This window comes from Amphimedon queenslandica, unplaced genomic scaffold (genome assembly GCF_000090795.2).
Source record: "Amphimedon queenslandica unplaced genomic scaffold, v1.1 AMPQUscaffold_13465, whole genome shotgun sequence".
Lineage (NCBI taxonomy): Eukaryota > Metazoa > Porifera > Demospongiae > Haplosclerida > Niphatidae > Amphimedon > Amphimedon queenslandica.
The window spans coordinates 114,529-141,432 of NW_003546299.1; the positions used below are offsets into that span (position 1 = coordinate 114,529).

General features: G+C 37.3%; 6 protein-coding genes across 6 annotated transcripts in view; 2 read left to right on the forward strand and 4 right to left on the reverse strand.

Moving 5' to 3' along the window:
• The window catches only part of LOC100641883 (serine/threonine-protein kinase SMG1-like), a 26,352-nt gene extending 7,430 nt beyond the window's left edge, over nucleotides 1-18,922 (reverse strand). Inside the window, exons 1-50 of the mRNA XM_019994835.1 lie at nucleotides 18,515-18,922; nucleotides 18,290-18,402; nucleotides 18,191-18,246; nucleotides 18,072-18,146; nucleotides 17,932-18,016; nucleotides 17,826-17,873; nucleotides 17,618-17,743; nucleotides 17,468-17,540; nucleotides 17,310-17,407; nucleotides 17,030-17,121; nucleotides 16,895-16,976; nucleotides 16,768-16,840; nucleotides 16,508-16,671; nucleotides 16,163-16,264; nucleotides 15,900-15,976; nucleotides 15,673-15,847; nucleotides 15,333-15,463; nucleotides 15,022-15,186; nucleotides 14,759-14,880; nucleotides 14,387-14,480; nucleotides 14,194-14,295; nucleotides 13,955-14,137; nucleotides 13,536-13,771; nucleotides 12,708-12,800; nucleotides 12,364-12,656; nucleotides 11,921-12,163; nucleotides 11,642-11,766; nucleotides 11,245-11,472; nucleotides 10,326-11,189; nucleotides 9,987-10,185; nucleotides 9,686-9,790; nucleotides 9,435-9,615; nucleotides 9,101-9,247; nucleotides 8,806-8,970; nucleotides 8,374-8,499; nucleotides 5,194-5,507; nucleotides 4,813-4,983; nucleotides 4,327-4,458; nucleotides 3,937-4,130; nucleotides 3,615-3,768; nucleotides 3,177-3,370; nucleotides 2,910-3,063; nucleotides 2,633-2,752; nucleotides 2,320-2,579; nucleotides 2,064-2,237; nucleotides 1,683-1,782; nucleotides 1,528-1,612; nucleotides 1,403-1,470; nucleotides 1,021-1,220; nucleotides 772-895 (exon numbers count right to left, since the gene is read on the reverse strand). Of these exons, the coding sequence (XP_019850394.1) occupies nucleotides 772-895; nucleotides 1,021-1,220; nucleotides 1,403-1,470; nucleotides 1,528-1,612; nucleotides 1,683-1,782; nucleotides 2,064-2,237; nucleotides 2,320-2,579; nucleotides 2,633-2,752; nucleotides 2,910-3,063; nucleotides 3,177-3,370; nucleotides 3,615-3,768; nucleotides 3,937-4,130; nucleotides 4,327-4,458; nucleotides 4,813-4,983; nucleotides 5,194-5,507; nucleotides 8,374-8,499; nucleotides 8,806-8,970; nucleotides 9,101-9,247; nucleotides 9,435-9,615; nucleotides 9,686-9,790; nucleotides 9,987-10,185; nucleotides 10,326-11,189; nucleotides 11,245-11,472; nucleotides 11,642-11,766; nucleotides 11,921-12,163; nucleotides 12,364-12,656; nucleotides 12,708-12,800; nucleotides 13,536-13,771; nucleotides 13,955-14,137; nucleotides 14,194-14,295; nucleotides 14,387-14,480; nucleotides 14,759-14,880; nucleotides 15,022-15,186; nucleotides 15,333-15,463; nucleotides 15,673-15,847; nucleotides 15,900-15,976; nucleotides 16,163-16,264; nucleotides 16,508-16,671; nucleotides 16,768-16,840; nucleotides 16,895-16,976; nucleotides 17,030-17,121; nucleotides 17,310-17,407; nucleotides 17,468-17,540; nucleotides 17,618-17,743; nucleotides 17,826-17,873; nucleotides 17,932-18,016; nucleotides 18,072-18,146; nucleotides 18,191-18,246; nucleotides 18,290-18,402; nucleotides 18,515-18,785 (7,956 nt within the window). The 5' untranslated portion in view covers nucleotides 18,786-18,922. The remainder of the gene's footprint in view (nucleotides 1-771; nucleotides 896-1,020; nucleotides 1,221-1,402; nucleotides 1,471-1,527; nucleotides 1,613-1,682; nucleotides 1,783-2,063; nucleotides 2,238-2,319; nucleotides 2,580-2,632; nucleotides 2,753-2,909; nucleotides 3,064-3,176; nucleotides 3,371-3,614; nucleotides 3,769-3,936; nucleotides 4,131-4,326; nucleotides 4,459-4,812; nucleotides 4,984-5,193; nucleotides 5,508-8,373; nucleotides 8,500-8,805; nucleotides 8,971-9,100; nucleotides 9,248-9,434; nucleotides 9,616-9,685; nucleotides 9,791-9,986; nucleotides 10,186-10,325; nucleotides 11,190-11,244; nucleotides 11,473-11,641; nucleotides 11,767-11,920; nucleotides 12,164-12,363; nucleotides 12,657-12,707; nucleotides 12,801-13,535; nucleotides 13,772-13,954; nucleotides 14,138-14,193; nucleotides 14,296-14,386; nucleotides 14,481-14,758; nucleotides 14,881-15,021; nucleotides 15,187-15,332; nucleotides 15,464-15,672; nucleotides 15,848-15,899; nucleotides 15,977-16,162; nucleotides 16,265-16,507; nucleotides 16,672-16,767; nucleotides 16,841-16,894; nucleotides 16,977-17,029; nucleotides 17,122-17,309; nucleotides 17,408-17,467; nucleotides 17,541-17,617; nucleotides 17,744-17,825; nucleotides 17,874-17,931; nucleotides 18,017-18,071; nucleotides 18,147-18,190; nucleotides 18,247-18,289; nucleotides 18,403-18,514) is intronic.
• LOC105312224 (E3 ubiquitin-protein ligase TRIM71-like) lies at nucleotides 5,961-8,125 on the reverse strand. Its single transcript, XM_011404696.2, has one exon. It carries the CDS (start codon nucleotides 7,959-7,961, stop codon nucleotides 6,057-6,059), a length of 1,905 nt encoding a protein of 634 aa, XP_011402998.1. The 5' UTR covers nucleotides 7,962-8,125; the 3' UTR covers nucleotides 5,961-6,056.
• Nucleotides 18,923-18,945: 23 nt separating the features above from the next.
• LOC100639855 (ubiquitin-like protein ATG12) lies at nucleotides 18,946-19,734 on the forward strand. The gene is made up of 4 exons (XM_003385379.3): nucleotides 18,946-19,056; nucleotides 19,107-19,243; nucleotides 19,299-19,361; nucleotides 19,575-19,734. Exons 1-4 carry the CDS (start codon nucleotides 18,993-18,995, stop codon nucleotides 19,632-19,634), a joined length of 324 nt encoding a protein of 107 aa, XP_003385427.1. The 5' UTR covers nucleotides 18,946-18,992; the 3' UTR covers nucleotides 19,635-19,734.
• Nucleotides 19,735-19,854: 120 nt separating this feature from the next.
• LOC105312226 (uncharacterized) lies at nucleotides 19,855-24,056 on the reverse strand. The gene is made up of 13 exons (XM_019994793.1): nucleotides 23,951-24,056; nucleotides 23,776-23,905; nucleotides 23,302-23,552; nucleotides 21,810-22,773; nucleotides 21,580-21,690; nucleotides 21,366-21,479; nucleotides 21,172-21,310; nucleotides 20,777-21,036; nucleotides 20,629-20,727; nucleotides 20,427-20,527; nucleotides 20,280-20,358; nucleotides 20,178-20,228; nucleotides 19,855-20,131 (listed from the first exon to the last, which is right to left on the reverse strand). Exons 1-13 carry the CDS (start codon nucleotides 24,040-24,042, stop codon nucleotides 19,928-19,930), a joined length of 2,595 nt encoding a protein of 864 aa, XP_019850352.1. The 5' UTR covers nucleotides 24,043-24,056; the 3' UTR covers nucleotides 19,855-19,927.
• Nucleotides 24,057-24,149: 93 nt separating this feature from the next.
• On the forward strand, nucleotides 24,150-25,153 carry LOC105312227 (U7 snRNA-associated Sm-like protein LSm11). Its single transcript, XM_011404699.2, has 5 exons — nucleotides 24,150-24,236; nucleotides 24,278-24,440; nucleotides 24,484-24,623; nucleotides 24,684-24,771; nucleotides 24,822-25,153. The coding sequence occupies exons 1-5, from the start codon at nucleotides 24,150-24,152 to the stop codon at nucleotides 25,085-25,087; spliced, it is 744 nt and encodes a 247-aa protein (XP_011403001.2). The 3' UTR covers nucleotides 25,088-25,153.
• On the reverse strand, nucleotides 25,062-26,890 carry LOC100642008 (equilibrative nucleoside transporter 4-like). Its single transcript, XM_019994795.1, has 5 exons — nucleotides 26,384-26,890; nucleotides 25,872-26,318; nucleotides 25,626-25,813; nucleotides 25,323-25,575; nucleotides 25,062-25,276 (listed from the first exon to the last, which is right to left on the reverse strand). The coding sequence occupies exons 1-5, from the start codon at nucleotides 26,826-26,828 to the stop codon at nucleotides 25,140-25,142; spliced, it is 1,470 nt and encodes a 489-aa protein (XP_019850354.1). The 5' UTR covers nucleotides 26,829-26,890; the 3' UTR covers nucleotides 25,062-25,139.
• Between the last annotated feature and the right edge of the window lie 14 nt (nucleotides 26,891-26,904).

Sequence of the window (26,904 nt, forward strand, 5' to 3'; positions counted from 1 at the left end):
CTTTATTTAATTAACAAAATGGCGGCATGAGGTAAGCTGGTGCGATCCAACAGTCACAGTATCACTTTTTCCTTTCTTGGAGAATGATTCTAGGGGACAAGGACCTGCGCATACCCTGTTGGAGTAGAATGGTGTAAGAATTAGCCTTCTATCACCAGGCAAGATCGATATATCGACCGACAACTGGATTGACAGGACTTTCCTGATGATGATGATGAAGATGAAAAAAGGTGGCTGAACAAAACGGCCGGTTTGCAGATTTTTGATTTTTCTCCCAGAAAAGGTCTAGAGCCACGCTATGGGTACCATTGGAGTCCTCTGGTCAAGATAAGGTCCTCTAAGAAGTCTGGTAAGCATAGGAGCTCGTTTTCCCGGTATAGCAAGGCTGCAAAAGTCGTGGCAGCCATTTTGTTTGGGGGTGAATCCTACTTAGTAACGCTACCGCGTTACTAATAACGCTACCGCGTTACTAATAGTACAGGGTCTTTGGTCCAATTTTTGAGCAACTTTAAAAATTTGTAAAAAATCCAATTTTGATCGGAATCAGTTCAAACTTTCTACACAACATAAGAACATGTATATGTATCAGAAAATGTAATAAAAATAAAGAATTCTCTCTTTTTCAATTTTGGCAAAATTTGACCCGTGACCCTGTACTATAGTACAGGGTCTTTGGTCCAATTTTGGGCAACTTTAAAAATTCACAAAAAATTAATTTTGATCGGAATTAGTTCAAACTTTTTACAGACACACACAGCAACAAATTCATACCTTTTGGAATTTAGTTCCTTGCTCTTGAATTTGTTTCCTTAGTTTATTATCAGTTGCCATTATTAGTCGAGTGGGCGGTGAGGGACCCAAAAGACTCTCAAACGATTCAACAATCTTGATAAACCTATAGAGGCAAAAAATCAATAAAATACACTCCAAATATTGAGTACAACCCTCTCGAATTATTAATACAAAGCATTAACATTGCATTTGTTATGTGTACATAATAATAATAGCACATTGACTTACTGATCATGATGTATCTCTGTACTGGAGTTAACAATCTCATCCAGGCAGTGCTCCCAAAGGTAGCTCCTTGATTGCTCCAAGTATCTTGTGGGGAACTGAGAGGTGATGACTCTATACTGGTTGAGTGCCTCCAGTGCTCCATGGATAACCGTCCTTCGTCTTTGTAATAAACTTACCAGTTCATCTTCCAGCTGATCACACTAGTTTTATATAGCAAGATGAGAGAGAGAGAGAGAGAGAGAGAGAGAGAGAGAGAGGAAGGGAAATGAAAGAAAATAAGGTAAAGAAGAGACACCATATATACTGAAAATATAAAGATAGGAAAGGTAATCAAATAGGGAAAGAGCTCTATAGTGACATTATAGTGGTACTGTACACTCACAGATTCAACAGTGTGTGCCTGTCCTGTCTTCTGTAAGAACTCAACTGCTGGTTCATGACCTGATGAGCCTGTGACATACAAATGAATGAGTTAATCCACTAATGCATTACAACAATAGGGCATACCCAAGTCTAGTGGCTCTCTCATCATGGCTGCTAGTTTTTGAAGAGTTGTTTCTTTATCAGTCGAATGCAATGAAGTAAATACAGACTATTGGGAAGAGAGAGAGAGAGAAAGATGCAAGTATTTTTCTAATCTTCAATAAAAATGAGCTATTTACTTTGTACTTCTGGTTCCACTCTAAACTGTCATCATATTTCTCTTTGATTAGTGATAGTAATCTCTTTTGTTCGGCAGAGAGACGACTCTGCTCCGATAGCCTAATGAAACATCAATGATAAAGCACCAGCTCCACCATAACACGACATTCAAATACTGTACTACATATTTGCCAAACTTTTTGAGCAACTTCAAAAATTTTGTAAAAAAGTACAATTTTGATTGCAATCAGCTCAAAGCTTCAATGCATAAACATGTATATGTACAATACATGACTATGAAGTACATTTTCTGCTATAAAGGAAAGACACTGTGTCATTTTTGTTACATGCATCAGAGAATGCAATAAAAGCACATAGACAGACAGTGAGCATCTCGTTACCTGTCTTGCATTGATATGAGTGGATGGTTGGGTGTGGACACAGCTTCTGTCAATATGCTGATCTCTTTGTCAAGTTTGCCAATCTTCTCCTGATAGCCCACCATCTGCTCACTAGTCAATGCTATGTCATTAAGATGCTTCTCCAATGCAAGCAGCACAGAGCACAAGTTCTCTCTACAAGAAATAGAAAGAAGTTTATAAAACACAGTTTGTGTATAAATATACAGAAATATGGTATACACAATAATTGTTATACCTGTTTTTCTGCCAGTGTGGTTCAGACTCAGCCAGTTTAGTAATGAGCATTCCTTCGGCTACTTCCCATTCCATTTCCTTCCTTGTTTGTCTCACTCCGAGCTCAGTTGTGGTTCTCATAGCCAGAGGGAAGGCGGCCTCTTCGCTCTGTGTCCAGTCGATCAACGGGTCGTATACAAACGCCTCTAGCAGTGTCAATAGTGTTTCTCTTCCTCGACGAAGAATACGCAAAATGTCTTCACAGGAAATACGGAATAAACCCTATTAGATATTATATAGGTAATGTATGATTGAGTATATTATGTATATTGTACCTCAACTCCAGTGAATCCTAGAGCATTCTCAATGTTTTGTGTCATTCTGAATGGAACTCTCTCAGGGACACGAAGGCTCTTTCCTTTCTCAAAACAAACGTTATAATCAACATGGACAACCTGAGAGAGAGAGAGAGAGAGAAATAGAATAAGAAATACAAAAAGAGTTATGCATTTAAAACAAAACTATAGCATTTTATATCTAAAAAAACACTTGACCAACTCATCCAATATTTGTACATGTACATACACATAGTAGTCAGTAGTCAGGGCATACTTGTCCAGTGGTGAATTCTACCAGTAGATTGTCAAGATGGCGGTCACCCAGCCCAATGATGTACCCAATCATACACATTACAGCAGTAGAGCGACAGTAGGTCTGAGTGACTGCCCACCACTCTGATGCACATGAACTAGCACACCACAACTCCCTAGCATAAAGAAACAATACAAATATTAAAAACTAAAGTCAATCTTTAAACCTTTCAATCAGCACGCAATTACGCATACATGTACATGATCCAGTATTGGTGTATGAACTCACTTTGTTAGTAGGTCTCTAGGGGTTTCGTTCATTAGTTCTTTGAGTACTCTCATTTGTATGCCGAGGGGCCACTCTTTGCGTGGAGTGTGTTCATTAAGCCCTTTCTCATTGAGGAGAGGAATGATCTTAGCATAAAACAGCTCGTTGGGCTTCCTGACTTGAACTTGTAACGGAGCTGTAGGCTGTGAACCAGCCTAATGGAGTAAAGGCGGTACATAATCAGGGTACTATAGTACAGGGGCTTTAGGGTCAAATTTCACCAAAAATGGCTAGGAAAGAAATCTCCATTTTATGATTTTTTTCCTGATGCACACGCATGTACTTATGCTGCATAAAAAGTTTGAGCTGATTCCAATCAAATTTGGATTTTTTATGAATTTTTAAAGCAACTAACCCCATTCCTTATACATGTGTATTTATACATGTACATGTACTTACTTGCTGCATTGCTTTAGCTAGTGCTTCTCTTTGCTGCCATCTCTTATAAATACCAAACAACGGGGTAACATTATCGACCCACTGGATAAGACCAGAGCGTGCACCTAATGGTATTACAGCATAATCACGAGCCAAATACAACTGTGTCTGATGTCTGCCGATAAAAAAAAAGACAAAAATAACATACAAAGTGATAAAATTAATTTAAATTATTATGTTCCAAGTATAGCTAATAGTATACCAAATGCATGTAAGAGGAAATCTTGTTGGAGGGTCAATTATAAAATTACAAGTACAATCACCACAACTGTAGAGGCCTTACTTGTGAGCTTTAGCAAACATGTTATTAACGATAGCCATGAACTGCATTATCCTCTCATCAAGATGAAGGTCCTCCAATCCTTTGAAGAGATAAGTGTGTCTCCGGCCGTCGGACCCTATCATTGATATCTTCTTTGGTTTCGTCTTTGTTGGAAGGACAGACACGTCCAGACAGAATGACTCCAATAGAACAGGCTAATAGAGAGAGAATAACGTAACTATACATGTACATGTACATGTATGTGTATGAGTATAAGTACATGTATGTGTAATTATATTAGTATAAATAACAAAGAGATACACATAAAAGAAAAAATAGAAAGAATAAAAAATCAATTATCTCTCATGTATTGATACTATATGCAGTACATGTTTATTTTAATTCTCTCACTTCATCCATTTGACTGTGTCCAGGCATTGAAATGCATGATGACTGTATAGCTGCCAAGTGAGGACTGATCTCATTGAGACTCAGTGGGGTCTGCATCCTCTTCTGTGCCCTGTGCATTAACATCTGCTGAAGCTAAAAAAAAGAATAAAAACAATAAAAAAATAATAAATAATAATCTAAAATCTGAAGCTCATACTATTATTGCATACGTGTGTGTATACAGTAATTATTAAATCATTATTATCATTATTATTATTATCATTATTATTATTATTATTATTATTATTATTATTATTATTATTATTATTATTATTATTATTATTATTATCATTATTATTATTATTATTATTATTATTATCATTATTATTATTATTATTATTATTATTATTATTATTATTATTATTATTATTATCATTATCATTATTATTATTATTATCATTATTATTATTATTATCATTATCATTATTATTATCATTATTAGTGTACTTGTTTGAAAGGGTCCCAGACATTAATGGAGCTCTTGTAGTTGCTTGGATTCTGGAGTTTCTGTATTGCCATTGTAATGAGTTCGCCATATTCGGCTTGAAACTGACGCTCATTCTGTGTCTCAGGGGGCTGGGCTGTAACTGCAGCTAAATACTCTAACACCCAAAGCAACTGAGAGAGAGAGAGAGAAAAAAACGAAAAAAAGGAAAGAAATACAAATTAATAAAATTATGTGATAAGGAGAATACAAATTACACATACATGTACTTATACATCAACATTTTAATGCAATGAAAAAATACATACTTACATACACGTATATCAACTTATCAAGAACTCTTTTATTATTAACATTATCATTACTAAATGCAATTTACTCACTGGTTTCATTGTGGCAATATACTTCTGTCTCATGACAGCTTCCTTCCGCTCCATACTAAGCACGTGATTATGTATAGCAAACGTCCTTTTGGTCTCAGCTTCAATCTGGAGGAGTCTCCTGTGTACCTCGCCCTGTCTCTGCATCAGTGCTGCCAGCCACATCTCGTCCCAGAGCAGGGTGATGCGACAGAGCTCTGATACAAGGTCCCTCACTGCTTTCACCATTATGGGGTTTTTCTGTGTCAGTGAATCAACAATGACTGCAAGACACCTGTCAAGGCTGGATAATTCCGACGGTGAATTCTCAATCATGTCTACACGAGTGAAAAATACAGGCATGATGGTAGTGTACAGCATAGTTTGAAAGCATTCAGACGCTGTACCAAGCATGCATTGTATTCATTAATAAACTTTTATTAGAAGCTGTATCTGCTAAAAGAGTACAACAGATGATAGTACATGTATATGCAGTATTTCTCCAAGGTACTATAGATAATAATACGCCAATAGAGAATTTTATTTGATTTTATTACAAGGTAATAATAATTAAAACAATATGAAAAACATTACACAATTAAATTAATAGTTTAATACTAATAAACTACTAGCCTACTTTTGCCAGTATCACAAAGGTAAAGGAAACCATGTTTGAATGCCATTCCAAATTAGGACCATTAAATTGATCCTCGTTTTGCTCTTTCCCTCCAAAGCTACATATTATTCATTATACAGTACATACTGTGTACCATTATTTAGTTGATGCAAAATTTTGATTGACAATTAGAATTAGTTACATAAATATTCAGATTCATACCAACAAGAAAATATCAATGACTATTCCATAACTACATCATTAGTTCACACTAATAAACTACTATTCTATTGTTTAAATTGTCACAAACATAGAGGCGGCCATCTTTATCAAACGTTATTCCAACATATGGACTATCGAACTGATCCTTGTTTTGCCCTTTCCCTCCAAAGTGATTCACATACTGGCCATCACTAGTGAAGATTGAGACACGATGATTATTACACTCACTAACAAACACCAGACCAGTAGTGTCTACTGTAATACCTGCTGGATAATTAAGCTGGCCAGGACCAGACCCTTGACTGCCAAACTGACAAATATAATTGCCATCATGAGTAAACTTTTGAATGCGATGATTATAACTATCAGTGACATAAATATTTCCTTCTTTATCCACAGCAACATCAACAGGCTGGTTAAACTCTCCATTGCCGGTTCCTGATTTACCAAACCCAGGACAAAACTTTAGATCATAATTAAGAACTTGTACACGATGATTATTTTTATCAGCGACATAAATATGTTTGTTTATTGGTGAAGCAGTGACGCCAGTAGGAAACTGAAACTGTAATTCTCCAGCACCCCTACTACCACCAACTGGATCACACTTACCATCCATACTTATCTTCAGTATCCTGTGATTGTCAGTATCAGCAACAAGAATAGAGCTATCCTCCATAATATCCAGGCCATTATTCCTTGAAAAGCCAAGTGCAGCTCCCTCACTGAATGATTTCAATTTCTTTCCTTCTTTAATCATTATGCTCATAATACAAGGCTTATATTCTGATACTACAATAAGACCGTCATCACTAACAGCAATACCACGAGGATTATCAACACCAGGTATAACACGAATGGGAGCTGCATCATAAGGATTGAAAGGTATCGTAAACGAAGAAGGTAGTTTCAATTGAACGCCAAGAGCTCTCACGTTAACTTGATGACGTCCTCTAATAACAGGAGTACATATAACCTGGTACACTCCTGGTTTATCAGTAGGGATCACTCTAGCATTAATAACTTGACAAGGCTTAGTGATAGTAGGAGTTACAACAACATTGAGAGAGAGAGAAGAAGCTGGTAAGACTAAAAGAGATCTTTCATCGTCTGGTGATTCTATTGATAGCTCAAATGATATTGCTTGATCTTTTGGTATATGCTTAATGGCAGTGATCTCCTTTACTTTACACTCCTCCAGTCCAGCACTAGATACTATCCTACCAACATGATGACTGATGGAGTCATTGTTGCTTCTAATAAACTGTATATCAGCTTTTTCTACCAGATGAAACTCCTCTATCTTACCTGAAGCATTGAGACTCTCTTCCTTCTGCTTCTCAAGCAACTGGAGCTTCCTAGCCACAATCTCATCAATTTCTTCCATAAACTTATCCTCAATGGTGCTTTTGAGGAGTGACCTTATCTCTTTCTTCACTGCTTCTCCTTGCTCTCTTATCTCAGCCTTTCTTCCTCCAATGGCAGACAGAATGGTCTTCAAGTGTGAAGCCACTTCCTTGTCAACAGGCAACCTATCATTCAAAGGCTCATCAAACTCTTTTATTTCATGAGGCCAATCCTTATGCTTCTCAATGCATTGATGGCATATTGATAGGTTACATTCCTTACAATATCCACTGGCAATGATATTGTCCTGGCAAATGTCACACTTGACATGGACTGATTGGCTATCATACATTTGCTTTAATTCGACAATCTGAGGTGCCACAGAAAAGCCAGCAGCTCTAGCATGAGCTGGTAGCTCAGTGTGTTGATGACAGGTAGGACAGGCCACAGACAAGGTAGAGATGGTAGCTAATCCCTCAATGCACTGCTGACAGAATGAATGGAGACAAGAGAGTGTCTTGGGTTTAGTGAAGACATTGAAACACTTGGCACACGTAATTTGTTCCTGTAGTTTGATAAGAGGAACAGGCACTTCTTTACCAGCCATGATACACAATAAGAAAGCAAAGGACAAACACGAGATAAAGATAGAGAGAGATAGCCTAATCTGTGACCAGATCCTTTTCTAACTAAAGCACACACAGACAATACATTATGGTCACTGGTCACTACCATATAAGGAATCAGGTTATTCCCTGTTGTACCACTATTCACCAACAGTAGGTGGATTGATTAGATCAATAATGTGTACTATTAGCTATACAGATACATAATTACATTTGTGTATCTAATACACACATATATGTACATGTATGTAATTTACATGACAATTGTCAAGAGATAAAAAAATTCAAAAATCAGTTGGCAAAAAATTAAAGCCCACAGAATGGACTACAAGGAAGTACTTGCCAATGGAGAGTAACCAGTAATTGCTATGAGTGACATACAGTGTATCATACCTTGGTCCATGTTGTCTTGTAGTGTATCAGGAGGTGAGAACTGATCCATTCCCATCACATTATTATCAATGTTGTTATAGTTAGACTCTTCCTCTCCTTCTTCGCCATGTCCGCCACCAAGAATACCTGAAATGAAACCTTTGCATTAAGTACATATACACATGTAGGTGAGGTAGCAAAAAGCAAATCCTTAAACACAAATAGAAGTTTTAATTTGTAGACAGGCTCCTATTTGAGAGTTCTCTTTACTTGATAAAGGCTAGCCTTGAAATACAATGTAGGCTAATAGACTTCTAGTTTCCTAATGCATGTACAGTACATGTAGCTCACAGAGTTTTCTAATTAAAACAGCTTCAATCACGAACACTCTTTATTGAGCACATAATGTACATTATTAACATAGTATTAATGAAGACATGATTTGTAGTAGACCTGAGAAAGCTGATTTCTTTTCGGCTCCTTTGGCTGCCCCCACAATGGCTGGATAAATGATGTAGTGAGGTGAGTCCTGACCAACCCGACACAACAGGTCGGAGACACTCTGACGGACGTTAGCCTCGGGATGATTGAGCCTTGAAAATAACTGAGGGATTATACCTTTGATAATGAAATAAGGAAAGTGATTAATACTTAGAGAAATGATAAGAAAGAAATACACAGCTCTCCACTAATGTACATGTACATGTACATGAATGTTTTACATGCACAAATAAAATTTCCGATTTACCTTTCCACGGTTTCGTGGGTGTGGCTGAGAACCCGGTCTCAAGTTCAGCTTTAAGTTCTCCGGCATATTTGACGAGTAATCTTAACAATCTCAATGAGGCAGTGACATTCATGTCATCAAGACCAGGAGATGAACCAGCCTGCTCACCTGTAAGAAATTAGCATCATTACTATTACAATAATAATAATAATAACAATAACAACAACAATAATAATAATGATAATAATAATAACAGTAAAATAATAAGAAGAGGACAGAGAAGCAAGGGCACTGTATTGTAGTCATAAAAATCTATTTTTAGAACAAATCTATTTTTAGTAACATATATCAGTACCTGATAGTTTAAGGAAATGGAAGTAAGCTCTAGCTGATAGCTGATAGTGCATGAACATTCTCTTCCTTACTCCATGCCATATACTCAACAATGGATCCAATGATGGGAGATTCTCCAGTGATGGGCACACAGTCAATAACTGTCCTTTGACTGACTTAGTGTCTTCCTCCATATCAAGTGTCTATTAATAATAAAATAATCAATAAATATTTATAATTAATAGTGTACATGATCTCTTCAATGATGATTACCTTCAGTTGTTCCCTGACTTTAAGGTCCTCATCAGAACTATCATCAGCAATGTGAACTTGACCAAGAACCTTTAAAATGCCAGCTCTCTCCTCACTTGTAACTAGCTACAGAAACAAAGAGAAGATATAATGGATAGTGGCAAATAAAAGAAGCAAGGGGAAAAATGACAAAGAGAAAGATTGATAAAATATAAAGAAAAGAAATAGGTGATGAAAGACATAGGGATTGCAATTATATCTACACATAAATTTGGTTAAAAAACTATCATTTTATACAGTACTTCAAATAAATTTCTATTACCTTTCCCAGTATCTGATCAACTTCTCTCTGCTCGTGTGTGAGTAGTTCAGCAGTCCCGGTGGAGCTGAGTGCCTCAAGATTCTTGCGTCCAATACGATAACACCAGCCAGCCAACAACCACCAGGCTTTAGCTAACGTAGGACAATGAATGGTTGCTAAATGAAGGAGCTGCCCTATACCATACTCATGCTTATCAAACCTATTGAGAAAGAGAGAGAGAGTAATGTATAATGTAATAAAAATAGAGCAATAAGATAGAGTACTGTACATGTACAATACTAGTACATTACATACAGTATGGTAAGTACAAAAGCATGTATACTAGTACAGGTGCTTTACCTAGCCACAGAGCAGTCAGGTTGAAATAATTCTGAAGCTTCCTCTGGCCCTGAGTTACGATACAGGCCCATCCTGTCCTGCCTACAGAGGATCTCTTGAGTCAACAGACTCTCAAGCTTTCGTCCGGTCTCAAACTCAGGACGCCAGAGCGTACCCAGCAGCCTTGCATCGGACTGCAACCATTTGACGAGAGTCAGTAATCCTCTACCAGTGAGTTCGTTCCCAGCTACCCCTCCAGCTCCTTTATTGCTCTCAGTATCACAGAATGTGCTTATTGATGTGGTGAGACTATCAACAGCATCGCTGGTCTGTCCGAGACAAGCATAGAGTTTAGAGAGCTCCCTCATGTTGCGGAACTTTTCCTTTGACGTGATGACGACAGACGAGTGCATGCCCTCAACGGCTCCTGATAGTCCACTCGACTCACCTACCGACAACCCGTCACCACTAACCATTGAGAGCGGCTCGGCCAATCGCTGGATGTGCTGCTGGATCAACATTCGAGCTAGTTTAAGGTTATTGTGTTTACGTGCAAGTCGATACGCTTCTAGTAACAGAGAGGGAGTACGGTCAGTCGTACTGACTGAAGTACCGGAAAGGTGTGACATGTAGCGGCGGGCAGTGTTCCAAATAGCGTTATCGTGGCGAGCAGGATTGAGGGACTTCATAGGCAGCGAGTGTAAGAGGAGACTGGAGCTGGTTGGGTGAGCGTGACGGGACTTTAACGGAGTGAGGAGACGGAATGCAGCAGAGGCCTGTAACTGGAGGGCATGATAAGGAGAGAGTCTCAACGGCCACTCTAGACAACCAACCCTAAGGGGACTCTCTGCATACGCTGAGGCTAACTTTAACCAACGTTGAATACTATGAAATAAAGAAATATTCTATACATGTACATAATGTATATACATGTACATACCTTGAAATGTTATCGTCAGAGGTGGTACTGCTAGATTCATCATCGTCAGATATGTCCATTTGTAGTGTAGAGGCTCTCAGTAGGAGAGTCTCACTGGTTGATAGTAACTGGTTCGGGTCCCAGAGCGGTATCACCTCAGGGTCACGCCCCCAGTGACGACTCTCAACTTGGCTCTCAAGACAATCTTTAACGGACGAGAAATCACCTTGTTCAAAATAACTCAACGCCCTGGATAAGAACAAACATACATATGTACATGTACATGACTTGTACTCATGAAGGTACTGGATTGATATATATTATATATACTATTGTGTACTGTAAATATCACTAATACTTTACACATCATAAAACTGGATTAACTGATACTGATTACAATTATTGATTCAGTACTGACTGCATTTTGCTAAGGTCATAGCTAAGTCCAGAGCCCTCAGACTCAGAGTAGTGCTGCATGCTGGCTCTTCTGTGAAGCTCCTCGGCATCTTTCCATTCACCCAGGGATATATAGCACTCGCATATCTGGAGAAAAGAATAGAGAAAATAAAACAAGTGATAAATTATAATAAAGATAATACATCAACTAATAAATAATAATGAATAATGGAGTAGGCACAAAGTAGAGGTTGATAAAATCACAATGTACAGTATATCATCATATACGATTCTAACTGACCCTATCATTCACAAAGCTCTGTACATAGCTATCCATAGGCAGCTCCAGTGATTTGATGTAATCCTCACAAGCCGACTCAAAGCTTCCTTTAGCCTGAGCTTCAGCAGCTGCAATCCAGAGAGGAGGAGCTCCTGTTATTCCCTTTAGCCACACCCCCATACCACGAATGGCCTCCCACGAATTGAGTTGTATTAAAGCATGGATGACCATGACAAGGATCTTAAAGAACTCGGGACTTTGACTCTAAAAAAAGAGACGAGATATTTGGTCAAATTTGAAATTGAAAATGTAGCTAATTAAACTCTCTATAGACCAGTGTGGTAGTATGCATTAGAAATTTTATTAAAATTTGGGGCAATTTTGGAGTCATCTCTGGCAATTTTTGAGGTAAAATTTAAAAGTTTTGAGCCATTATCTCTTCTCTCTCATTCTCTCATACTCACTTGAACTGATCTGGTTCTCATTAGTGACTGGAGTGCAGCAAACCCGTGCCTTAGAGCCACAGAAGGCAGGCCAGCATGAGTAGCCACTGAGACTAGGGATCCTCTAACATTACTCAACCAGCTCAGACAGACCTCCATGTTCTTCCTGAAGAATCCTTTGACTGCTTTAGGGACTAGGGGCAGCGTTACACAGGATCCTTCGTAAGCATTGTACATGAGTTTATCGAGATGCTCCATGAATTGAAGGAGGAGGACAGCTCTCAAATGAACGGTGTAATGGCGCGGGCCCAGCCCTGATAATGATTAAATTGTGTCAAGTATTTATTATTATTGAAATGGTATACCTGCTCCGGAGTGTCCGGTGAAAGCAGAGGGCGTGTCTCTGCTGTTCTTGGCTCCGTTAGCTTCTACCTCTTGAGCATAACCTCTGATAACAGCTAAGAAAATAATAATAATAATAATAATAATGATAATGATAATGATAATAATTCACCAAACCACTATACTATGGCCTATACTTTATAATAGTACAGCTAGGGTATTCCGTCAAAAATAGTTTTGAGAAAATTCTTCATTTTTATAATATTTTCTGATGTGTATACAAGTTCTTATGCTGTTTATTGATTTTGAGCTGGCTCTGATCAAAATTGAATATTTTCTGAATTTTTAAAGTTGTTCAAAAATTGGGCCAAAGTCCCTGTACTATAATAGTACTGCGACTTTAGCCAAATTTCGCCAAAAATGAAAAGTAGAGAATTTTCCATTATTATAATTTTTCCTGATACATATACATGTACTTATGTTGCGTAGAAAGTTTCAGCTAATTCTGATCAAGATTGGATTTTTATGAATTTTTAAAAGATGCTCCAAAACCGGGCAAAAGTCCCTGTACTATAGTACAGGGACTTGGACCAAATTTCGCCAAAAATGAAAAAGGGAGAATTCCTGATTTTTATAATTTTTTCTGATACATATACATGTACTTATGATCTATAGAAAGTTTGAGCAGATTCTGATCAAAATTGGATTTTTTACAAAATTTTAAAGTTACTCAAAAATATGGAGTACAGGGCATTTCATCAAAAATGCCTCTGAAAAGAGAATCCTCCATTTTAAAAACTTTTCCATCCCAATACTGATACTGTTACTGATACTGATACTGATTTCCTTACTTTCTAATGCTCTGAATGTATCATTAGGTGATCCAAGAGGTGTCTTGAGTCTAGCCAATAAACAATACTGGGCTGATTCATAGGTGGCCCAGAACCAGAGGAGGGCATCACAGTTACACACGAGCTGGGACATGAGCAACGGGTGAGTCTCTGGATGATCCAGCGCATCAGGAGGTGGTCTCCTGTGCTGACACGAGTGATACATGCGCTCCAACCAATCATCAGGTAAGTGCTTACTGAGAGAGAGAGAGAGAGAGAGAGAGAGAGAGAGAGAGAGAGAGGGAAGGAGAGAGACAGAGAGAACAGAGAGAAAAGAGTGTGATTTCAAGTATAATATAATACATCACTGCTATTGATAGACAGTATGCATCTGATTCTGATATAATACCAATCCATTCCACTATCCCTTATTAGCTAACCTAGGAGCTAGTCCATTCATAATGAAACCCATTATAGCTCTAAAGTGGTGCCCATGGAACGTGACTTGTGATGGTTTGGTCATGTGGAGATGACGAGCGTGATGAGTTCCCTTGCAACTCCTCAAACCTTCCAGCCCCTTACGACCGTTTGGCGGGTGGAATTCCTCAACGCCGATATTAAAACTAGAGGGTAAAGTCGTGGTCATGAGGCATTAGTACAAGTACTCAGTACTGGTTACCTGGTGATAATATGAGTTGGTATGACTTCTAAAAGGGCAGAGTAGGCTGCTCTTATTTCCCCTCTTGTGTCACAGAGTCTCATCACAACCTCAGGGACACATCTGGAGAATAAAAGTACACCATGCAACGTAATTATAATAATAATAATAATAATAAATGCAAAAAATAATGAGAATGTATTGTTAAACTTACTTTGCAATAGCTTTATCTCCAACAACATTATTTTGAATCAAACCTTTAAGGACGGATGCATTCTCTAATCTTACTGAGTGCTCACGAGAAAATGCTACAAAAAAGATCATCATAAAGTCATGAGCATGTACTGCTATTACAAATAGGATACCAAACCACAAAGAAGCTTAATGGTTTAACACATGAGGGACATGTAAATTTGCTGATTTTAGATGCACAAAATTGTTAAATAATAAACAAATTACTAATTACAAACTATAATAATAATCACTAATACTATCATTATTATTAATACTATTACTATTATTATCATTATTATTTTATAATAATGATAATCAAGCTATAATCACTAAAGCACAATAACTGTCTTACTCAATGTGAGTAGCTCCATGCAGAGGTTGTCCATTAGCAGCTGAAGGTTGGAATGGGTATACAAGTCTTTATTGGTAGATATGCAGTCTGATATATCAGCAGTCCATCTTTGAAATAAATGACTGGAAAATCAAATGAAATCAATACAAATACAAATATTTTAACAGCCACAAAAATGCATCAAAATATCCTAACAACTATATCGGTATTTGTACATGATACAAATATCAATCGTCATAAAACAGTAATAAACAGTAGCTTACCATACATCATAAGATAAGTCAAACTTGTGCAATTGTCTTGTGACCTCAATTATAACATCAGTCAGTGAGCCAGCGTAAGAGGGAGACTTTAAAGAGCCTGAGCCTCCATCAGCTGGATCTATTGGCCTGAACGCTGAACCAGGATTAGGTATGTAATTACCATTACTGGGAATAGAGTAAGAGAGAGAGAGAGAGAGAGAGTCAGAGGAAAAATAAAAAATAAAAGAGAGGGAGAAAATAATAGAAGAAAGAGAGGGGAAGGAGAAGGTAAATAAAGCTAGCTAGGTTTAAATAGAAACAGACAAACATACTTCATCCAGTCTTGAAAGAGGCTGTGGAGCAAAGCAAAGTGAACTGAAGGATACTCTGATGCCATCTCAGGAGTGAGGAAAGTCAAGTAGGAGGTGAGTACAGAGAAGACAGAGGGAGTAGGAGACCACATCTAATCAAAAACAAATATAAATACAACTAATCAAAATATTTACAGTTTTAATGTACATGTACTACATGATACGCTAAGAGCATATACAAGCACTATATACATGTATACACACAGACAGGTGCAGGTGAATGTGAAATATGTAAAAATCAGACTCAACAACTATTTCACTTTATATACAGGAATTCCAATTAGAGCCCACCCACACTTACTCCGATGATAGACTTTGAGGATTTGGCAACATGAGAGAGGACGGTCACATCAAATATTGCAAATATTTGCATTTCAAAGACACTCAGTGAGACGTCAGGATTGCTCTCATAAAGAGGGTCAGTGAAGCTCTTGCTTAGCATGTCCATGGCACTCTCTAAGTCAGCAAGCAGTAGCCTAAAGAAAGAGACACATCATAAAAGAGATGAGAGAAAAAGGGAGGGCTAACTTGTACACTGTTTCAACAATAGGAATGTTCCTAATAGAGAGAAGAGTCTGAAAGTAGCTCAATAGCATCTCTAAGGCCTAGAAATACAACAACAACAACAACAATTACAAATACAAACAACAATAACAACAACAATTGTTACATCATTCACATACTATATTATAATGTCTAGTGATAAATGTAAAATGTTAATAGCATTCAAGACATTTATATGCACGTGTACATTGTGTATGTGCTGTATGAGATGGAGTGTCGTACAGTACCTTAGCATTACTGCTGGATCTAATGAGGAGGAAAGGTGATTCCAGTGACAGGAGTCTCTGGAGGAACTGAGTCGGCAATGAGCTCTGAGAGTCTTCAGCCATCTAACAACAACAACAACAACAACAACAATAATAACAACAATAATAATAGTAATAAGTACATATATTATCAATGGTATGCTGTATGGTATTTGGTGCAAAAAAGTTGTAATAGTTAAAAAAACTAGCCCCTACATTTACATGTGAACTGTACACCTTTGAATAGCTCTCTATTATCAACTACTCATAGAAGATACACTAACTCCCCTACACACTACACAGTAGTAAAGTGTTTATACAAAGTACCTGCATAACCAGTTTGATCATTGACATTGCTAATTCATTCGAAGGGAGCTCCTGCTCGTCTGAAGGGTCAAACTGACGCATTATATAATCAACCACTTCATTGCTGAAGGTTGAGGAGAAATAAGCTTGAAGACATATTGAGAGCTGACAGAGGCATTCATTACCTAGAACACAAAATATTTAATTGTTTTTAATTCAAAATTTCTAAAAACATTAATAGAAAATTGGGGGCATTTTTGAATTCAAATAAATTGAGTTACCAGTTATTAATAAATCTTCAGAATACATGACATCAGTTGACATCACCACATACTCAATGATACGACTCACAACCTGAAGAAGAGGATAAAGAGAATTCATAATATATAAATGATAATTTTTTAATACCTTTTTAACATCAGCAGGCAATACGTTTGAACGAGATGGCGAGAAATTAGTCCCAAGTGCCTTCAATACAGTAGTGAACACCCTATTAACACAATACAGAGACTAATAAGAAGTACTACAATGCATGGTGGATACTTGATGAGAGCTGTTAGCTTTGAGAGACACTGCTCAGGAGTGGACTGGTCATCAGGAGAAACAGGAGCATTATCAGACATACCAGTTAACTCCTAGAGGATATTATTCACTATAATCCAAATGCATTGAACACACACACACACACACACAAAGATCAGTAGACTATACAAACAGTACATTATGATAAATAGCCTAAAGCTATTGGATGGGGTAAACTCTTTAAATTGAGTGAGCTGCCACAAATGTAAAAGCAAAAGAGTGTTCAATGGCTATAACTGACATTAGTGTATGCATCCATATCCTCCAGAAATTGTTTCAAAAGATCAACGGAGAAAGTAATGTCTTCAACCCAAAATTGTTGCAAAGAGATGAGAGAATCTATCATTTTAATAAAGAAAAAATTAATAACACAATAAAAAGATTAATATTAAAACTGACCAGCAATGAACTTGATGAGTGATTCATCTTGATGTGTATCAATGTGCCATCCAACAAGTATATCAACAACATTCTATAACATAATAATAAATGATAATAATAGCCAGCAAGCAGTTAATAGTAGAGAGAGAAGGGCGGGAGGTAACTTACATTAAAGTGAGGGCTGATGTACATTGGTGATACTTTTGCAATGTGCAACAGATTACGTACCACAACCTCAAGAAGAGAAGGAGTGTCAGCAACTTCAAGTACTGACTGGAGGTTCTCAGCAATAAACTATAAATAAATAAATGAATAAATAAAAATAAATAAATAAAATAAGAATTATAAGGAAGTGCATGTAGAAAAAATAGCTTACAGGTAATGAATTTGAGAATGTATGCTTGTCGCCATCATTTTGAAGAGACTAAACGAAATCATTATAATAGTCACATCATAGCATTATAAAGAAATATATAACTAACTTTTTGGAGTCCTGAAAGGTAGACGGTTCTAACATCATCGCTAATATGATCAGAATGAACACTTGAAAATATCCAGTCAAACAAACTAAAATAATTATAAATAAATTAAGAACCATTGTCATAATTATAGTACTGCCTACTTGTGTGAGTCTCTGCTAGACGATATCAATAAAGACAAACACTGCTCTAGCGTAGCAGCTGATGTCTTGTAGAACCTAATGATCATATTAAATTACACATATTTTCCATCTCACGTTACCTCTCAATCCCATTTTGTAGAGTATCCAGTATCACAGACAAATTCTTACCAATTAGCTAGAGAGAGGACATGACATACATGTAAATATCAGTTCCTTACCCTCTGGTCGGCTGTTTCCAGCATGTCTTGAAGCTGTCTTATGATACGATTGTATTTATCATTATCGTTGCATTGATCTAATCTGTTCAGTAATTGATTGACAGAAGCATCATCTATAAAATATAATTAAAGAAAAAAACCACAATTAATATTATTTTCGCCACACCTACAACCACAATGTTGCAATAAAAGTAACTCGGCTGTAAATAAACATGGATTCCTTACCAAAGTTTACTCCTCTGTTCTGCTGTCTTGAACCAGGCCCTCCTCCATCTCTCCTCTTGTTGCCCCCGCTGTAGTCATGATCCCAGGATGAAGACGACAAGTTGCTGGAACTGCCACTAGCTCTGTTAGCGAATCTTGGCGGAGGATCATTGGAGTAGCGAGAGGATGAGGAGGACGAGGAGAGCTCTGATCTGCTTCCCCCGTAACCACTGGTTGAACGCTCATGGCTCCTACGTCTTGGTCTGTGCCTGCTACCGCCGGAGCTGCTCATAACATCCACCACTTGAAGCAATGGTGGTATTTATAATAATCCCAGCCCCAAGGCCCTTTTAGATCCACTGTATCAAGATTAAAGAAAGAAGACGAAAAAGAAAATCTCTCGGAAAATCTTGAGCACACTATTGACTCCTCCCATTAAATTCTCCAGACACTCCCCCTCATTTAGTGGGCGGTCCTCCAAGAAGGCGTGGCTACCAATATGGCCTCCTCCACTGAACTATCTTCTGTTGCTTCTCCAAATCCTAGCGAATCAGATGATAAGAGTATGACTTGTTTTTTGCTCGAAATGTCATTATTTTATGAATCTGTTTAGTTGTATTGAGTCTAAGAGCCGCTGGTAACGCTCCTCAACTCAAACACAAGAAATTTGCTGTTGAGAAGGATCGGTCAGTTGCGTGGGTGGTTCAGTGGCTGTGCCAAAAACTAAAGATTGAGGAAGGAGAGACTATGGTAAGTAGATTAATGTGACCGAAACTATCCAATTATACTAATATACATTGTGTAGTTTGTATATGTGCAACAAGCATTTGCTCCTCCTCTTGATACTGACTTAGAGACTCTGTACAAAGTAAGCTGATTCAAATAGACATACACATAGGATGGTCATAAGGGTTTAATCAAATGCAATAGCTCCCATTAATTTTTTAAATATACAACCACCTTTCTACTATAGTGTATACATACACCATACTCCAGGCTTTAAACCACACCTTAACATATATATGTACATACTCATACTCCAGGCTTGTAAGCCACACCTCAATTACATTTATTTGTTTAGAATTATGGAACTGGAGACAAGTTAGTTCTGACATATTGTAAGACACAAGCTTGGGGGTGAGAATACTCATGGACTGTATCATTTATTATTGTTGTTGTTGTTCTTGTAATGGCTATTGTGTATTTTTTAACGTTCATATCAATTAATTTTTTAAAAGTCATTTGACTTTAAATTTCATTATAGCCTAGCTCTTGGAAATGATTGTACCAAGAATATATATACTGAAGCGTTCAGTGAGACTAGTATTTCTAGTGCTTCCTGTTTAGTGTTCATCACTCACTGATGTTTTGTTACTATTAACTCTTGCTATTAAAGATATTAATTTCAAATTTCAATCAATGTCATTTTAAAAATCATGCGATCATCCCTGTTGATTTAAGACTGAATCCTTCTGGAGCAAAGTATCCGAGAAAAGGAAGCCACGAGAGTTTCTTAGCCTGCCCTTTGGAAGACTCAAGTTCATAGAGTGAGAAGAGAACCTTAAAAAGAGAGACCTGAAGAGGAGAGTAGGAAGTGGTGGATGTGGTTTTGATGAGATCCTCAATCGAAGTAATTGCCTATAAATATTACTAACATAGTTCATTAATCCTCTCTATAATGTACTTGTTGTAATTTTCCTTGATACAGGGCACACATGGCACTGTTATAAAGAGACTGAGATGGAAAGAAAGGCATTAGTTATTGATAATGGCTACATGGTTCTACTTTTGCGTCCGAAGTTGAACTCGATTTGAAATCATTCTCAGCTTTGATCCATTGATTATGATAAATATTGACTAGACCTCTTTAATAATAATAGAAAAAATAATATAACATACTATTATGACTGTGTTAATATTTGCAGGTACTAACTTATTAGCTTGTGTCAGTGATTTATTTTCATTAGTTGCTTTTGGTGTTAGCAATGCTAGTACTTGTGAGAAATAATCTTCAGCATCAACCAAATTACCATACTACAGGACACAATAAAATAATAATAGATACAATACAATATGTGGTACCAGATACTCAATCTTCCATTAAGATATGTACATGTATATAATATGATTCTTACTGATATGCAAAGTCTCCCAAGGCAAGAAAGAAGCTGTACTTTCTGATCAGGCAGCAACTCGATCACTTCATGAAGTAAGTTACGAACAAGTGAATAATCCTACGAAAGGAAAAGAGAATTTAATGTTATTAATTTCTTCCTCGATTACTTTGATGCTTAGTAGACAGTTTCCTAGTAAACACTTCACGTGAGCTAATCTCTTGGTCCAAACCTCCTCTGCCAGTTGCTGATCTTCATCTGAGAGCAGTTCATCGATAAAAGGCATCTTTTTCTTTTCTTTGATATGACGGAGGATAGTCCCAGTAACATACTGGAGGAAGCACACCCTGTTCATTGCTAGTTGAATGTTACCAGTGTATAATGGCAACTGTGCATGTAACAGTCTCATACTGTATGGTACCATGCTACCTGCAAATAAAGAGAGGGTTTGTGTGTGAGCGAAAAATACATAAGGAAGTAGAGCATCATTTTAAAGTAAATAAAACAGGTCATTATTATAAAATATGCTTATACTATGATTTTGCTAATTTTATTTTAACATACCTTTTTTTCCAGGATAGTTGTGTTTATTGTACTGATAGTAAAGATCAGGTTGGTCCAAATCCTTAAACGGCTCCATTTCTTGTTTAGCCTCATCGTATCTCTCCAACTGACACAACAATGACAATCGAGCACACCACATCTAATTATTACATATAACAATGATTAAAGCAGTTCTCAGTGAGTCTGTGGATTACTTGTAGAGTCTTGTGTGTGTGTACAGTCATGGATCCAATCTGATTAATTCCCTGACCGTGAGCTGAAAGAACAAGTGACGTGAGTCTCAGTGCCTCATGATAGCAGCCATTATGCTAAAAGGGAGGGAGAGAGAAGAATGTTAGGTTAATGAAAAATGACCATTATTGTTAGAAAAATCATTATTGTTACTGATGTTATTATGAATATTCTTACTATCAGGTTCATAAGTCCTTCGTGGTCCATGGTCACTTGGTCTGCAGTGAGTAATTGTCTTCTTTCAGATCCTGGGAAAGTTGCCATTAATACTTCACCTATTGGATCAGACTGAATACAGAAATACATAGTATAAATGAATGACACAAAAAGAGTATGTGTGCATATATGCGCATCTAAAGAAGGTGACTCCAATATTAGACCCAAAGAGTATAAAACTGTTAACATACTTTTCCAGTAGGAGAGATGAGTCCAGGTTGAGTCAAGTGCTCGGGTGAGACAATCCTGCCACTAGCCAAAACCTGCTGTACCCATTCACCAGGTAGCCATGAACACAATATGTCATCATTGATCTCCTTCTCTCTCCTTTTCTCTCCACTATCGCTCGTGTCCTCATACTGCGTTGGTAGAATAAAATCATCACTGCCAGTCGGGCTGAGGGCCTCCTTGAAATCTTTTGATAGCTGTCTTGCTAGTTTTAGCGTTTCTTCACTTGCTGTCAAGTTACATATTTGTACTTTGTCATCTTCTTTGACACTCTCTCTTTTCTTTGTTGTGTCTTCTTTTGGTTTCTCTTTGTCAGTTGATACTTGCTCATTGACAGTCTCAGGTAGTGCCATTTCGCCTTCTTCAGTTCCAGGGACTTCCTCTCCTCCCTCTGTCTCAATGTCTACCTTTATCTCTTCTTTTCTTTCTACTACCTCCTTTTCTACCTTTTCTTCTCTCTCTCTCTCTTTCCCTTCTTCTACTAATTGTGTTTCAATGTCCCTCTCTTCCTCATTCTCTTCCTTCTCCTCCTCCTTGTTCTCCTCCCCCTCCTCCTTGTTCTCCTCTCCCTCCTCCTCTTCATCTGAAGGAGGTGGCTCTACTTGTCCGATACTGTTCCTCTCGTCCTGGTCCTCCATATCAATATCTGTGCTACTAATGTCAATTGAAGTCGTCTCAATAGGATTGGGTGTGGTTTCTAAGGGTGTGATTTCCATGGCTTCCTCGGTCCCTGGTTCATCTTCATCGATTGCCAGGAGAGTAGCAAGCATGCTTCCATGGCGAGTCTTAACGTTAGAAGCTTCCGGGGTTTTTGGTAACAGGTAGTCCAGGACCTGAGGGTTCCTCTTCAGCCAGTACTCAAACTCGAGTGGGAGGAGCTTACCAGAGCGAGAGATGTCACAGTTTTCAAAAGCAGCATCAACAACACTGAAATCAAAAACATATACGTAATGAGAATTAGTAAATTTTCTGATATATTAAATATATTTTTTATGCTATGTATAAAATTTGTCAATCAAATTAGAATTTGCTTCAAAATCCAGCCAAAGACCTTGTACTACAGTACAGGGGATTTCATCAAAAATGACTAGGAGAGAATTCTTCATTTTTATAATTTTTTCTGATACATATACATGTACTTATGTTGTGTAGAAAGTTTGAGCCGATTCTGATCAAGTTTGAATTTTTTACAAAATCTTTTGAGTTGCTTCAAAATCGAGCCTAAGACCCTGTACTATAGTACAGGGTACTTCGTCAAATTTTTGCCAAAAATGACTAGGAGAAAATTCTTCATTTTAAAAATGTTTCTTGATACATATGCATGTTCTTATGTTGTGTAGAAAGTTTGAGCTGGTTTTGATCAAAATTGAACTTTTTACGAATTTTAAAGCTGCTCCAAAATTGGCCTGAGTATCCTAACAGTATCCTAACAGTATCCCATGTACATGTACATACCTGGCAATAGATGATTCTGGATCAGTAACTATTCCACTCTCATTATCAACTCCTCCCTCAGTGACTGTTAGTATTATAGTATTAGTTGAGTGTACCACTGAAGAGAGAAGAGAATGGAGCTCTTCACGGCTTACCCCTTCGTCTCCGGAAATATTGAACAAGTCAAATAAGAGCTGACATTTTGTGGAGAAAGAGCCATGAAGAATGATTGATAGTCCGCAGACAAACTCTTCGAAATCAATAGATCCATTCTAGATATCATAAAATGGAGTGAGAAAAGAATTAGATTTCTACATTCAAAATAGCGGCCTTTAGTGAAACAGAGCCTACCATTTCTAACCATTTCATGCATGTTCAATGAGAAATGGCAACATGTTCACTAAATCAAAACTTGCCAATCTCAAAATTTGCCAAAATTTCCACCTCAAAAACTAACTAGACCACCCCCTAGGTTTACGATATATATTCTTTTACCTTTTTCTTGTCAAAGGCATCAAAGAGTCTATCTCCCAGTGCCACGGGAAGATTAAAGTAAAGTGAAAACTTCTCCCTATCTATGACACGCCCACGTTCTCCACCAGCCTGCCTGTACAACTCGTTAAACCTGTGCATAAAAGGACGTAAGAGGGCAAGGATAGATGTATCTTACTGATTCCCAAGCTCTGCTAGCTGCAACTGGGATAGTTCAGCTACAGTTGACTGGAAAACTTCCTGAAAATCATGACTGCCACCTTGCCCCATTTTGACCAATAAAGTTTATTAATAAGTTAATCACCACTAGTTTATTAACTGGTTAATTAATTAAGCTTAATTAATTAGCTACATTTAATTAATTATTCATGACCCACATGGATCCTGAACTTGATTTTCTCTCTTCAGATTTCAATGCTAGCAAGGCTCTTTTATCCTCTTCATTGAGTGTCCCTTGTCCAGAGGTGAAAAATTATATAACTCTACTATTATTATAATTTTTTAGGTCCAACCATGTGACAATCTAGACCAATACCTCTCAGTTGTAAAAGGGACAAGAAAAGTGGGTGGGAGTGGGAGGAGTCAATCATTGGAACCGGTACCGGAACAGAAACCCCAAGAGGCAGCATCTACTAAGAGGCTAAAGAGTGTACTCGATTTATTGAAAGGTATTATTTGCCTTTATATTGTTATTAATTTTGTTTCTATTAGAACCATTGAGAGGCCCATTGGCTTTGCTTCAAGACTGTCAAATTCATCAGATACCTGTACAAATATTAACGAGACACAGTAGAGGACTAAGAGGAATGATTTGTGGGAATATAATTGCCTTTGATAGACATTTTAATATGGTAAGCGTTGTTGTACACTAGCTGAAATGCTAATAATCTAAATTAATCAATTTTATTTAGATACTGAGAGATGTCACAGAGCACTATACTCCATTGAAGACAGTCGGTAATAGAGGTAAAACAAAAAAGAGAAATAAAAGACATAGCAGTAAGTTGATAAACTAATCATTATTTAAAATCTTTCCTGGATTTTATTAGAAAAATGCGTAGAAGTTACACCTAAAGAACCTAATGATATCTTACCCAAATCATCTCTTTCCTCCTCATTACCTTCTAATGATTGCTCTTCATCAGGTCATTCTTCTCAGTCATCCTCTTCCAATCATCCTTTAGTCCCCACTCACTCTTCCTCTCTGCCTGTCTCTTCCTTCTCCTCTTGTCAAAAACGCTGGGAGTGCACGCGTTACCTGAAGCAGCTTTTCATTCGTGGCGACAATGTCATTTTAGTTCGATCATTAAAATAGCAATAACTTTACGGTATATTTTTACATGCAGCATTATCATAGTCATGAGTTTTTAACACTTAAAAACTGCTGTGTCATTAGTAGAGCCACAGGCCATGTATGTATCCAGTGACATTAGTGGTGCCCATATAAAAGCAACTAATGATCCAACAAATAATCCTCCTAGCAGTATAAGGACCATAATTACACCTGTGTAAGGGGAAATGATTGGATTATTAAATTTTAACTTATATACCTGTCAGTTCTTTCTCGTTATTGGACACTATATTAGGAGCATACTGCATACCAAGTGTACCAAAGTAACCATTGGTAGCTCCTATCACTGTAATTGTTATGAAGGACACCACCATATTAAAGGGAGGAGAGAAGATAGGATTAGTAGGAGAAGGAGTGACACACAGTATTAGTAATGGTACCAGAAGTAACCTCAGAATTGATATTATTAGCAATGACTTTGGTTTGAATCGATATGGTAAGAGACAGAAAATCTACACACAATTGAATGAATAATAGTCTTTCTTTTTCTCATTCTTCTTACCCTTGAGATAGTATCAGAGAAATTGAAAAGTGCTATGTTAATGACAATTGGCCAGTCTCCAATTTTACAATACTGTACGTTTGATGTTATGCTCGGAAACACTAGGAGTGTTACAAAGAATATTAGAAACACACTAATGAATGGCTGCCATATTTTCTTGAGTATTCTGTACCTGAACACCAAACCATCTGTAAAGAGGAAGAGACAATAATTTCATTATACTCGGGGGGGGGGGGAAAGATTTACTGATGAATAGTTTCTTGACTTTCTTCAACTTAGAACTTGAAATCATTTCTATTTTTTCTTCTATTTCTTCCTCACTTTCTTCATCCAACTCTTCGCGGCTTCTCAGTTGAATATTGTAACCATCAGAGGTTCTATTTCTCAAGCACTGGCAGTTCTTAATACATTTTATTTCAGACTTTTTGCTCTCTTTTGATGTATTTTGTTTCATGTAATATTTCACAAATGGCGACTTCCACAGCATAAATTGAAGTCCAAAACAGGCGATAATGAAAAGTAATGAAATGCCAAAGAAAATGAGAGTCCCTGTTCTCTCTGGCCCAGATGCTGCCTTAGTTATTATTCTATTGATAGCGACAAGTGATCCTGCTATAGCTTCACCCAACATAACGGCCTGTGTGTATTTCTCAGGTAGCATACCACTGAGGCCATAATAGCTACCTTGTTGAACTACAAAAATAAATGCATTTTGTATTGTAAATATTATATGCGTAAGTCCCTACTGGTTGGCTCACCTCCACTACCAATCCCTGAAAACATTACAGAGAGCAACATCAGTATAAAGCCAGTCTCAGTACTAATGGTACAGTTGTGTATGCCAAAGTCCAATAGCAGGACTGTTGATAAACTAATTATGAAAATAGCATATCCGATGCATATTCGAAACTTGAGTGGGAAGTAATTAATAAGTCCAATGGTAATTGTAATAAATACCAAAGTCACTATAAGGTAACTCAGTGGTAGTGCTAGCTCTGGTCTATGGTTAGGATAAAGATAAGTGAAGTAGTCCAGTCCTGCAACATAGCTCTGGAAAGGAGTGAGGAAACCAAGAGAGAGCAATATCAAAATTATATATACACCACTGTATCTGTCCTTTGGTGGAGGAGCTGGTGAATCTTTCTCTTCTTCTAAGCTTCTGTTAACAGTTTCATCAACAAGGGTTTCCTGACTTTCCTCCATAAAAAGATTTTAGCCTCTATTCTAGCCCAGTGCTCCACCTAGATATAATTAACGAGTCACTCCCATTAATGGTTTT